Source organism: Pelobates fuscus, chromosome 5 (genome assembly GCF_036172605.1).
Source record: "Pelobates fuscus isolate aPelFus1 chromosome 5, aPelFus1.pri, whole genome shotgun sequence".
NCBI lineage: Eukaryota > Metazoa > Chordata > Amphibia > Anura > Pelobatidae > Pelobates > Pelobates fuscus.
In genome coordinates, this window is record NC_086321.1 from 268,008,186 (window position 1) to 268,021,582 (window position 13,397).

The 13,397-nt window shown below is 42.7% G+C and overlaps 1 protein-coding gene across 2 annotated transcripts in view; it reads left to right on the plus strand.

The window, feature by feature from the left end:
* Positions 1–13,397, plus strand: part of LOC134611411 (stimulated by retinoic acid gene 6 protein-like) — a 236,127-nt gene that overhangs the window by 54,184 nt on the left and 168,546 nt on the right. For both annotated transcript variants that reach the window (XM_063455276.1, XM_063455277.1), the window contains exon 4: positions 7,732–7,832. In XM_063455276.1, the coding sequence (XP_063311346.1) occupies positions 7,732–7,832 (101 nt within the window). The remainder of the gene's footprint in view (positions 1–7,731; positions 7,833–13,397) is intronic.

Here is a 13,397-nt window from a genome sequence, read left to right on the forward strand (position 1 = left end):
TTGGGAAAGAACACTAATTTATTGGACAAGTACCTTAGATATGTCCAAAATATGAGGAGAGGTATCGTTAAGGACAAAGCATACACATATTGGGAAGCACTAGATAGACTTGTATCCTAACATAAACAGTGAAACACTGTAACTTTATTAAACAAACTGTAGAGAGGATACAATGTATCAGTGTCCCATAAATGCTTAAATCTTAAAAAATCTCCTCAGTGGATAGGTCTCAATACCCCAATATCAATCAAGGCAAATTATGCTCAAGTATAAATTGTATGGTGGTAGAGTGGTCCGCAGAGGAGAAAAAAGAAAATGTGATACCTTTCAATCTTAATAGAAGTTGTACAGATGGAGTAATGGAGACAGTATTGCACAAAATAAGGAGGGACACAGGCTGTCCGTTTGGACAGAAATTTAAAGTTGCCTGGAGTGGTTGGTTAAATGTTTAGGAGTAATAGAATAAAGTGGTAAATCGAATAAGGTACAAGAATCCCCTGTTGGTCCACTATTCTAGGCTCCTGTAAACTCCCCCCAACACCTTCGTGGGTGTTCTATCCGTGGTAGAATACTGTGCTATGTCTCCTTCCACTGCTGTCATCAGGCTAGTCCACACAATATAGGGAGGGACACAAGCTGTCCGTTTGAACAGAATTTGAAAGTTGCCTAGAGGAGTTAATTAAATATTAGGAATAGTAGAGGAAGATAGTAAATTAAATAAGGTACAAAAATCCCCTGTAGATCCACTCTTCTACGCTCCTATAAACTCCCCCCAACACCTTCGTGGGTGTTCTGTCCTTTGTAGAACGCTATGCTCTGTCCCCTTCCCCTAATATCATTGGACTAGTCCAGCTTCTATTGAGAGATGAACAAACATTCTGTTAACGAAAATAGGACAAAATAAAAAATGAAATAAGTGTCAATAGAGGATTCCCTCGTGCATCGTGATGTGCTCAGTGAGTGAGGGAGATCCAGTGCGAAAGACCCGACGCGCGTTTCAGAGTGCAAGACTCCTTCGTCAGGGGCTGAAAATTGCCGCCCAATCCCCCCCGTATTTAAATCTGAGCTGGCCAATAGGAAGATGAGTATCATCATTAATGACGTGTCGCTGTGCGACCACGTGGGATTGCTGTGGGCGGGGTCTAAGCCGCCGCGTCAGAGTGATTGGCAGCTAGTTTACCTCCCTCTATCCCCAGAGATAACGGCGATCTATAAAGAAGTTGTGACATTATATTTGAGCTTCCCTTTTTTTGAGCAGGGGAGCATTAGAGATCTCTCTTACTGTCAATGTTAAATTAATACATTTGGAGATCTGCCCATAATTCTTAATGTACTTTTCGATCGCTTTTTGTTATATACAAAGTAAAGTCTTTAATTGAAGGTGTAAAATCCCCCATTCTGTTGTGTCAATTCTAATTAGAGAGGAATATCATTTAATATCTCTTATTTTGTAGTGGTATGTATTTGTAAAGATATATTTAGTAAAGATATATACCCACCAATCCTTATATATCAATTTTTGATTAAAGAAGAATGTCTTCTGAATTATCTATTATCATTTAAAGATGTAGACCCACTGATACTTTTTATGTCTCAATCATTAAAGGGAAGTATCTTCTGTGATTTATTATCATTTGATGAAATATATTAGGATCAATACAGTGAGTGTATACTTTCATTACTATTTGATCTTCCGTATTAGAATGAAACAGACTGAGGGGTAAAGGGGGGGGGAGAGAAAAGGAGGGGGGAGGGGGGGGGGGAAGGGGAGTAAGGACAATAAGAATGTTCAACTAAATGTGCTATTTGTGATTCAAAAATTAAATAACCTATACGTTAAGGAAAAAGATGGTTGCAAAATAAGTAGACTTGCTAAGGTATACCCGTCGCTATTAATCAATGTTCTAGAAGTTGGTGTTTTAGAGACCTTAATTTTTCAAATAAAAGGAGAGTATGAAAAACCTTCATTAAGTCCCCTGGGGGACAATGTTTTTAGGCGGTATATCCAGTAACATTCACGTCTTCTCAGATTGGTGGGTATATATCTTTACTAAATATATCTTTACAAATACATACCACTACAAAATAAGAGATATTAAATGATATTCCTCTCTAATTAGAATTGACACAACAGAATGGGGGATTTTACACCTTCAATTAAAGACTTTACTTTGTATATAACAAAAAGCGATCGAAAAGTACATTAAGAATTATGGGCAGATCTCCAAATGTATTAATTTAACATTGACAGTAAGAGAGATCTCTAATGCTCCCCTGCTCAAAAAAAGGGAAGCTCAAATATAATGTCACAACTTCTTTATAGATCGCCGTTATCTCTGGGGATAGAGGGAGGTAAACTAGCTGCCAATCACTCTGACGCGGCGGCTTAGACCCCGCCCACAGCAATCCCACGTGGTCGCACAGCGACACGTCATTAATGATGATACTCATCTTCCTATTGGCCAGCTCAGATTTAAATACGGGGGGGATTGGGCGGCAATTTTCAGCCCCTGACGAAGGAGTCTTGCACTCTGAAACGCGCGTCGGGTCTTTCGCACTGGATCTCCCTCACTCACTGAGCACATCACGATGCACGAGGGAATCCTCTATTGACACTTATTTCATTTTTTATTTTGTCCTATTTTCGTTAACAGAATGTTTGTTCATCTCTCAATAGAAGCTGGACTAGTCCAATGATATTAGGGGAAGGGGACAGAGCATAGCGTTCTACAAAGGACAGAACACCCACGAAGGTGTTGGGGGGAGTTTATAGGAGCGTAGAAGAGTGGATCTACAGGGGATTTTTGTACCTTATTTAATTTACTATTTTCCTCTACTATTCCTAATATTTAATTAACTCCTCTAGGCAACTTTCAAATTCTGTTCAAACGGACAGCTTGTGTCCCTCCCTATATTGTGTGGACTAGCCTGATGACAGCAGTGGAAGGAGACATAGCACAGTATTCTACCACGGATAGAACACCCACGAAGGTGTTGGGGGGAGTTTACAGGAGCCTAGAATAGTGGACCAACAGGGGATTCTTGTACCTTATTCGATTTACCACTTTATTCTATTACTCCTAAACATTTAACCAACCACTCCAGGCAACTTTACATTTCTGTCCAAACGGACAGCCTGTGTCCCTCCTTATTTTGTGCAATACTGTCTCCATTACTCCATCTGTACAACTTCTATTAAGATTGAAAGGTATCACATTTTCTTTTTTCTCCTCTGCGGACCACTCTACCACCATACAATTTATACTTGAGCATAATTTGCCTTGATTGATATTGGGGTATTGAGACCTATCCACTGAGGAGATTTTTTAAGATTTAAGCATTTATGGGACACTGATACATTGTATCCTCTCTACAGTTTGTTTAATAAAGTTACAGTGTTTCACTGTTTATGTTAGGATACAAGTCTATCTAGTGCTTCCCAATATGTGTATGCTTTGTCCTTAACGATACCTCTCCTCATATTTTGGACATATCTAAGGTACTTGTCCAATAAATTAGTGTTCTTTCCCAAATACCAGGTTGATTAGGAGCGTTCCCCTTTTCTCTTTTTAAAGGGGAGCTATCCAATCTGCACATTTCTCTAATTCTTATATAAATATTAGGGTCCAAGCCCAATCTAGGTGGAACTGGTACCACCACCCTGACCCCCCTTTTTTCCCAAGTCTCTAATCCAACAGTTTGTGGATCAGGGACGACGGGATTAAAAACCTAGCTCTCTCACTGTTGAATACACACAGGCTACTTTTTTACACACACAAACACACGCACGCACAAGGCTGAGTATATCAAGCCTACCTGGCACTGGAGGCTGTTGCTGGGAGGTCAGGTAAACATTTTTTGCAGCAAGGTCTCCTGCTTAACGTGGGGGCGGAGCTTGAAGATGGGGGGGTGGATCTTACATGTGTGGGTGGAGCTTACATTGTGGGGGCGGAGCCTGCAGCTGCAAGGCAGAGCAGGAGCCTGTTTGCCTGGGAAGCTGCTGGAAAATCGGAAGGGAGACTCTCAGTGCTCCGTCTGGCCCAATGCAGCCTCCAGCTCCTCTCTCCAGTCCCCAGCATCTCTGTCCTGATAAAGTCAGAGGGAACATAATAAAAGCACATAGCCCAGCAAGGTGCCCGGACTGTCCAGGGAGAGTAAATTGCCCAGGACAGACTCCAGCTTGTCAGGACTGTCCCGGCAAAAACGGAACAGTTGGCAACTATGCGCTGATTCAACCTTGGTTAGCCCCTGCAGTGCTGTTTCTACTGACTGAAGTGAGTTGATTACCCTCACCTGTGGAATTCCCCTGAATCAACTCTTGTCTATCTGAAACCTGCCTTCAACCATGATTAACCCCTGCAACACTGATTCACCTTGGTTAACCCCTGCAGTGTTGTTTTTACTTTTGGTTAACCCCTGCAACGCTGCTCCAGCTTTAACCTATATCCTGCAATTAAACTACAGCTTCAATCAAGTATTTCTTCATTTGCCAAGTGCTGGAACTCTGGTAAAATACTTTATTTTTCTTAAAGACTTTTTTTTCTTATGAAGGAATTGCTTTATTTACCATTTATACTTGTATTGAGACTTTTCCATTCTATTTATTTGTTTTCAAAATAACAACCTTTTGATTCAGTGACTGTGTCCATATAAAATCTCTGCATACTGAGCCCATTCACCCCAAACCCGTGACATAACAAATGAGCCAGTCATGGAGCACACAGAGATTGCAGAAGCTTTGAACAACCTGATCCTTCAAGTAAACTCCCTGGGTCAAACTGTTCAAGATCTGCAAACTGGACAAATGCAATTACAGTCACAGCTGATGGCACCACCCTCCTTTCCTGCACACCTGACTCCACTTCCTGACGATGAACCACTTGCTCCTGAACCACAAGTCCCTCTACCGGAAAAACAGCAACCAGACAAGGAAACCTCATCCTGGCTTCTTTAAGCTCTTCTGTACCCAAGCCCAGCCCAGCCATGCCTCATCTGATTCTGCCTCTTATCCTTAAATGGGAAGATCAGAGATCAGATTAAATTATCCGCTATGGTGAGTGTTCCCTTGATATTGCTCTGGAAAATACATTGTCTATACCCATGTCTAACAAGATTGCACCGCAGTTTATTCAAATGGCTGATGGCAGCCTTCCAAAGTCTGGTCATGTGGTAAAAGACTATCCCCCTGAAAGTCTTGCTTGGAAAAGTACATACAGAAACACTATGCTTTGATTTGGCTCCCTCTCTTTTGTCTCCTGTGATCCTTGGATTACCCTGGCTTTGCCTCCTTTACCCTGTAATCAAGTGGGGGTCTGCTACTGTGTCCTAATCATCTGATATTTGCCAGATTTTTTTTTTCTTACCAATAGAGACTCCTGTAATTTCTTTGATGCAATTCCCGAAATCTACATGCAACAGGATATGAAAGTTTCTGAAATATTCAAAGATTTGTCTGATAAAGAAATTATAGTGTATCCATGATTGCCCAATAGATTTATTCCCTAATGCATCTGTTCCCAACAGCCCAGAAAAAACGCTCAGGTGTACCCACTGCAAAAGTACACACCCCTGCTCTGGTGAGAACTTCCCATGAATTTTCAAGTCCAACTTTTGGGTGCATCCTGAGTCTGCTGCACCTTAAAGGGGGATTATGTCAGGGCACACTGGGAGAGGCTGGTGCGCTGTGCTCACTCACCAGACGCCACATGGTCCTGGGAGTGGGGGACGCGCCAAGCCCTCCTTCCGGCCAACCATTTATACCACAGCACTTCAGCAACATGCCATGATTGCAAGGCGCACCGCACTCTATCCTCGCCCCACTGGCCCCTGCAGCCATTCCATGTGGGTTGCAACATGCAGGGGAAGACAGGCATACCGAGCCGTTTCACCCCAAAACCGTGACAATTATTTGAATGAATTACCTTCTGACCTGGAAGGCTTGCCAACAATTACTGAATAAATGGTGCCCACTGTTCTTCTCGTGAACAGAAAGGATCAAGGCTTTCAAAACATCCGTACTTCCTAAAATGCAATATCTGTTTCGCACGCTCCTGATCCCAATCCCCTCCTCCTTTCTTAAAAGTATCCAACGAGACTTAGATAAATTCATTTGGGCAGGAAAGAAACCCAGAGTCCAGAGGGCTCTCATAGGAGCACCTAAGAACAGAGGTGGCCTGGTGGTCCCCAACATCCAAACCTATTAACACGCTACTATATTGGCGTCGGCAGCACCTGACTTTATTAACACAGCACCACCCTAATGGGTTGAAATGCAAAGAAAGAGGATAGAGCCTTATGCCCTGGCAGACCTACTGTGGCTTCCCCGTGGGCTCAGACCATTTGTCCTGAACATACCCCTCCAAATACAGCTGATAGGTCAGATGTGTGGGATAGAGGCAAACCTTCCTTCAGTAGCATACCAGATCTTTCACTTGCTACACCACTTAGGGCTCTAACCTATTGTATCCCTACTTTTCATGCAGCCCCATAAAATGTGGTGGGGATTACGCATCTGTATCATATTTTTCCAAATAATACCCTCCTCGATTTTGACCACCTGTCAGAAAAACACTGTCTTCCACTTACCTCCCACTACTCATACTTACAACTCAAATCTATTTGTCCTCGTGACAAAAAACCACAAACGTCTATTTCAGTATGGAAACAAATTTGCATTAATGGGAAATTACCCCCGCACTGTAAGTGAATCTCCATGTGGTACAGTCTACTACTCACATACGCTCCATACCATACCTCCAGGATTGCCTCCCAGTGGGAATCCAATCTCCATTGTGGTTTCTACTAAGCATATAGAAAAGTGGATCTCAAACCCAAAAAGGCTCATTAGATCCTCGATGCACATGGAACAGCACATGAAAATGTTGTACAGATGGTATATGGTGCCATTCAGACTGCACAGAATATACCCCCAAACATACTCCACTTGTTGGAGGCGTAATATAACAGAGGGTAAATTTCTCCATACGTGGTGGCACAGTGCGACCTTGCTGCTCTTCTGGCAAACGGTCCATGACATTATCCTGCAGTCTATGGGCTGTTCTATCCCTTTTACTCCACAAACGTATCTTCTGCTGCTGGACCAAATGGGTGGCCCATAAACGAATTTACCAAATTGTGTTGACAGCTCGTCAGTTGATAGCTAGAGCATGGAAATCCTCTTCGGCTCCCAGAATCCACGCCTTGACTGCTGAACTAGATAAACAATGTCTATATGAAACCAAATTTACTTCTATATTCCCTCCTTCAGACTGTTCCAGGGATGCGTGGTCGCTGTGGCACACATAGAGATCGACCCCCACCTGAGTATCTTAATTTGTAAAGCTGAAGTCTAAGTATAATTATGTGATTTTCATAGGCCTGTGTTGCAGGCTTTGGGGAACAACTACTACACATTCTGCTATTCATATTCTGCTACACAGCCTTTTGTGTGTTGTTCTTTAAATTTCTTGCATGACTGGTAGATGACTGTCCCAATATTGCTTTTACTGGCTTGTATGATATACTGCCTTAGAATCAGTTTTTTTTATCCTTTGCATAGTTGTAATACCTGTGTCAGATATGTGCTATGTACTGGTAACTTTACACCCCTCTCCCTCCTCTTCCCTTCTGTATCCATCCCTTATTTTGAAAAAAGTAATAACATTTTCAAAATGGAAAAAAAAATGTCCTTCAACTAACTGCAACTCTTTTTTTTTTTTTTATTCCTTTTAGGTTATTTTCATTTTAATATTGTCGTTTCTTGAAAAACGCAAACACAGGAATAAAATAGATGACAACGTAAAATGTCTTCATAATCGATTTGCATTTGTTGTGTACGTATAGCTGCATAATATTTGACATTGTGCTGGAACACACCATTACAGTCTATAAGAATTTTTGTAGATCATTTATTTGGTCATTTTTCTAAGAGTATTGAATCATTTAGAAAGAGTAGTAAATGAAGGACGTTTTAACCCCTTCAGCCCAGCTGGAGGAGGACCCTTAGGGTGAGGGTGTTTTCCTGACACTATAGTGATCCTTTAAGGGGTTAAAGTGTATAGGATTGTTTTAAAAATAATTTGGAAACTTTTTCTAACAATTTTGAATTATTAATAAAGCTTATTAAATTGAGGCTTTAATTTGTTTATATCAGCTGCCTTAATTTAATATTTTTGGATAAGCTTTTCAAACCATCATAAACTTTTCACATGATTTATCTACAATAGACATTAATGTTGATGTCTGTAGATAAATCATTTGAAAAGTTTCATCAACAGATTGTGATAATTAAGCAGCTTATCCGAAAATATTAAATCAAGGACGTGGTCAGAATCACCAGGATCACAGCAGTCATAATACTAGTCAAAGTAAAGATTAAAAGGCACTACATGACACACTCAACTGGCCAAGATTGAAAACTCAGAAAATCAGGAAGATATTTTGTGATATACATGACTCAGAGCTATGTGTACAGCAAAAATGAATGAAATCCTGTAAAACGATTCAAGATATTTAGGCCAATTGTCTGTAAAATACATATAACATGTATATACATATGTTAATCATGCTAATCAAGGGATACGTCTGCTAACAGCACACTTATAAATTTGTAAAGGTAATGTGTGTGTGTGTGTATATATATATATATATATATTTGTGTTAAGGGCTCATGATAGTACAGAAGATACTAAGATATAAAAGATCAAGTCGGTTGTGGTGTGCAACCGACGATGAGGTAGGCCTGTAAATAAAGAGGGCCCACCAAGAAAAAATGTAAGAAGAAGGAGTTAATAATGAGGAGTGGGTGGGAGGGTGATGCAGCGCTGACCTCGAACGGTATGGAGCCAGGTAAGGGGTGTCCCTTAAGTAGGGAGAAGGTGAGTCATACGCCCCTCCCACAATTACAGGCCAAAAGGCCTTAATACTTGTGTTAAGGGCTCATGATAGTACAGAAGATACAAACACTGTTAGGTGTGGGATGGTATTAAAAGAGCAAGTCGGTTGTGGTGTGCCGAAACCGACGATGAGGCAGGCCTGTAAATAAAGAGGGCAAAAGTAGAAAATCACATTTATTACGAAACGAGCAATATACATACTTTAACCAGACATATCTTGAAAGGCATTTCTAACTTCTTGTACTGGGTTAGGAATGTATCTAGAGTATGCAGAAGACTTCCAGCGTCCTAGTGACTTGATAACATGTACCGGAATGTTTGCACTGGATGCTGTAGTGGCTGCTCCTATGCGGAAGGAGTGGCCCGAATAGTTAGTTGCTTTTAGGCCTAGTTGTGTAAGTAATGACCTGACGTGGGTCATGAAGGTGGTGGTAGTGAGTACAGAACCTTGTAGACAGAAAAGTGGTTGAGATGGTGATGCTAGTAAAACCTGGGTATATGTGTCTAGTAATGTGACGGGGCACCATTCGTTGTGGGTAGGATAGTATCTAACCTCTACCGGAGGTGCGTGTTGATTGGTTTTAGAGTGATGCAGAGCCAGGATATAGTAATCCATGTGTTTTGTTAAGTGTGAGTGAAGCAGAATGTGAGTGGACTGGGTTGTATTGATGGCGGTAAATTCTCTTGGTCTTAAAAACCCATAAAAAGCCAAATAGATAGCGGTTTTAATAACAAGGTTTGTGTTGTTGGCAAAGGGTTTTAAATCTAGTAGTTTGGATAGATCTTTGAAAATATTGACGTCTATGGGTAGCCTTTGTGCAGTACGTGGGGGTTCGGATCTCTGAATACCCCTAAGGATGTTTTTGATCTGGTAGGAGGACATGAAACTAGTGTTGTTTGGTTGTAATGTTAACATGTGATGTTGTACGCCTGTTAGATGTAGATTGATTGTGTTGTATGATAATTTGAGTTTGAGGTGGCAAAAGGAAGCAAAACCCAACAAGGATGTCATAATGAAAGGTTGTGCGATATTGTGTGATGACAGAAATCTTTTGAATAGAAAGAAAGCCCTGTCATAGGTCTTCCGGGTATTGGAGGATAGCGCTAATTGTGACAATGTCCGGCTGTGTTGCATGATAGCGTCTAATCCATTACTAGTTGTTGGAAAGGTGGAGTGGTCGTGGCTGTGCGTGCAGCTGACGGAAGTATTTGTCGAAAAGCCTGTAAATTGAAACGAGACAAATGGTCAGCAGCCGTGTTGCATACACCTGGGACATGCACACAAACCAAGAAAAAACATTGTGACACGCAGCCAGCCAGGTGAGTTTCCTCAAGAACCTCATAATGGTCAGTGATTTGGATCGACCTTTGTTGATGATGTGACATGTTGCTTGGTTGTCTGAGTAGCAACGTACTGACGCACCTGCCCATAGATGCCCCCATGTCATGGCAGCTGCCACAATGGGATATATCTCGAATAGAGCTGAGGTAGTTGAAAAATTCTCCAGGTCCTGAACCTCTGGAGGCCAACTACCCCAAAGCCATTCATTCCCGTAAATTGCTGCAAAACCTGTGGTAGACGCCGCGTCTGACCAGATGGTAGGTGAAGAGTCAGACAGTTCAGGGAGGAACATGCTTATCCCATTCCAGGTGGTTAAAAAATTTCTCCACATAAGTAGGTCTGCCGTGCCCTGGGTATCCAGGGGTAACCTGTATGCATCATTGCCAAACAATGGGAACATGTGTAGGAGCCGTGAGATGAAAGCCCGGCCTTGAGGTATAATGCGCATGGCAAAATTTAGTGACCCAAGTAGAGATTGTAATTCTTTGCGGTTGCAAGTACCGAGGTGTAAGTAATGATTGATGTTGGTAAGAATGTTTTCTATCTTGGTGTGTGGCAGGCTGGCTTGCATGTTGGCTGAGTCTAGTATGATTCCTAGGAAAGTGATGACTGTATCTGGTCCTTCGGTTTTGGTGGGGGAAACTGGGACGCCCACTTGTTTAAACAGACTGATGGTTTCTATGAGGCTACTGGGTGGGGAAATATTCTCTTCGATCAGTAAGAAATCATCCAGGTAGTGTATAACTGTAGGGCATCTGGCTACATTTAACAATAACCAGCATAGTGTTTCGGCGAATACGTCGAAAATGGCCGGACTACTTTTTGAACCAAACGTTAAGCATGAGAAAAAGTAGTAGTACCCGGCCCACTTAATGCCATGCAGGTGCCATAGTGTAGGGTGGATAGGCAATAATTTGAAAGCATTGGTTATGTCAGTCTTGCTGAGCCATGCTCCGACCCCTGCCTGCATGATAGCCGTAATGGCGTGATCTATGGTGGAGTATTGAAGGGAAAATTCCTCAGAGGGGATAAGGGAGTTCAGACTTGGTGTGGCAGAGGTGTGAGGTGCAGACAGATCGATGATAAGTCTTTGTTTGTGGGAAGACTTCCCCGTGACAATACCAATGGGATTTGTCCTCCATGTGGTAAAAGGAGAGGACTGAAAGGGTCCTAATAAGAAGCCCTCTGCCACTTCTTTGGCTATAAGAGTGCTAACCGCTGTAGGGTTTTGTTGGGCAGATTGCAGATTAGGGCATTCAAGAATTCCTGTAGGCATGTGTATTAGACCAGTATGGAATCCTTGTGATAGACCAGTGATGATAAAGTCTACCAGGTGTCTAGATGGATGTAGTGACAGTAGTGCAGTGAGTACAGAAATATTTATATCCGTTAAGTATTGCTTAGGGTACATTTTATTCGGACACATAGTTTTCGCATGTGCCCTAAAACATTTTGAACATATGTGCAATAACCTACATCCGCTGTAATTACAAGCACCGACATTGAAATTATTACATATTTGGGATTTCCCCAAAAACTTAATAGGACGTCCCAGTTTATCTTTGGGCGTTCTCTCTGCTGAACCAACGGCACCAGTGCCCTGTGAAGTAGTAGGTTTGTTTGCAGTGGTAGGACAAAAATTGGCCGTATGGGCCATGGAGGAGCAGTATGCACAGGCCGGTGCTCTTAGACCTGCAAAGTGTCTGCAGAAAATGACCGTATCGATCTTACTCCAGTTGGATCTTTTCCCGTACTGAGAGAAGGCGCCAGACACTTTGGCAGAAAAAGATCTATGGTAGTCATAGAAAGCTGACCCACCATATTTGTTGCCCAGGTCCACCAGCCTGTGCATATACAAGTCAAACTCCTCACGTCTGTGGGGATATACAGTACACATCACATCACGATAAATACCGAAAGCTAAAACAAATTCTGGAATAGTAAGTTTCCTATTTAAACGTGCATCCCTAGCTTTTATCACCACAGAAACATCGTCATAAGCGTATGTTTTATGTTCCACTATATCCTGGGAGGCAATGAGTAGTGAGGCCAGATTGACATCTTTACCTTCCTGGATATCTTTTTTGAGGTGTTCGGGTATCATGTGGGCAGGGTGAACCTCATCGTCATCCGAGGTGATGGCTGTGGAGACTGATTGCAATCCAGCCACTGCCGTGGGGATTGCCGCGGTCCTTCCAGCCATGGTGAGGGCTGTAGTGACCGATTCAAGTGACTCCAGCCTAGAATTGACCTTGCTCATAGAGGCCATGAGGGATGTGAGCATGCCATGTATGTCTCCTGGGTTGGACTGGCTAGATCCCTCCCCGGCGTCCCTATTATCGGTTGAGGTGTGCAGTAATTTGTAAAGTTCTGCTTTCCTTGCCGTTGCTGGGAAAGGGATATGTCATCTCTTGAGTTCGCTAGTGATGCGAGGGATAGTCCACGACCTGAAAGAAGCTGGGCTAGCCATATCCTCCTCCTGTGATGGGGTGTTTTCTCTGGCCGGAGTACTTGGGATGGAAAAATCCTCTACCCCTTCTTGAGACATACTAGATGAGAAAATATATGGTTAGCGTGAAAAACCCCAGGGGATGTACTGGCAAGCTAATTATGCCGGATAAGGCGAAACATTAATCTTGTTATTTGGTGACAGGTGAGGCCCTGCTAGTTGCCAAGTGGCTGTGAGAGGCTCTATCTATGCGTTGGCGCGAGGGGTTATTGAGGCCGCCGACGTAGCGGCAGGAGTTCGTAGGCCTCTCGGTGACAATAAAAGAAAAACAGGGGAAGGGAGTGAGAGGTGACGCCCTCTCTATAATTTTGCGAGGTGGCTAACTTACGTGTGGCCCGGGGGGCGTAACCTCCGAAACGTTGAGGCGGGGTGTTGGCCTCGCGGACCACTAATCGATAGGCAAAAGTCCAGAGGGGAGATACCTATTTGGGCCTATCACCCCTACCATTTGCCAGTACTCTAAGTCCTATGTTGAGATGGAACCGTATGTGATATACGGTGTGAGCAGGCTTAACGTACCTGATAGTATGCAAGTGATTGATAAGCGACAGGTATAGAAAAACCTGGAAAACCTAGAGGTTGGAAACAAGATACGCAAAGTGTGAGATTTGGATCCTTGATACCAGAGACTAAAACTGTAGTGCGTTTATAT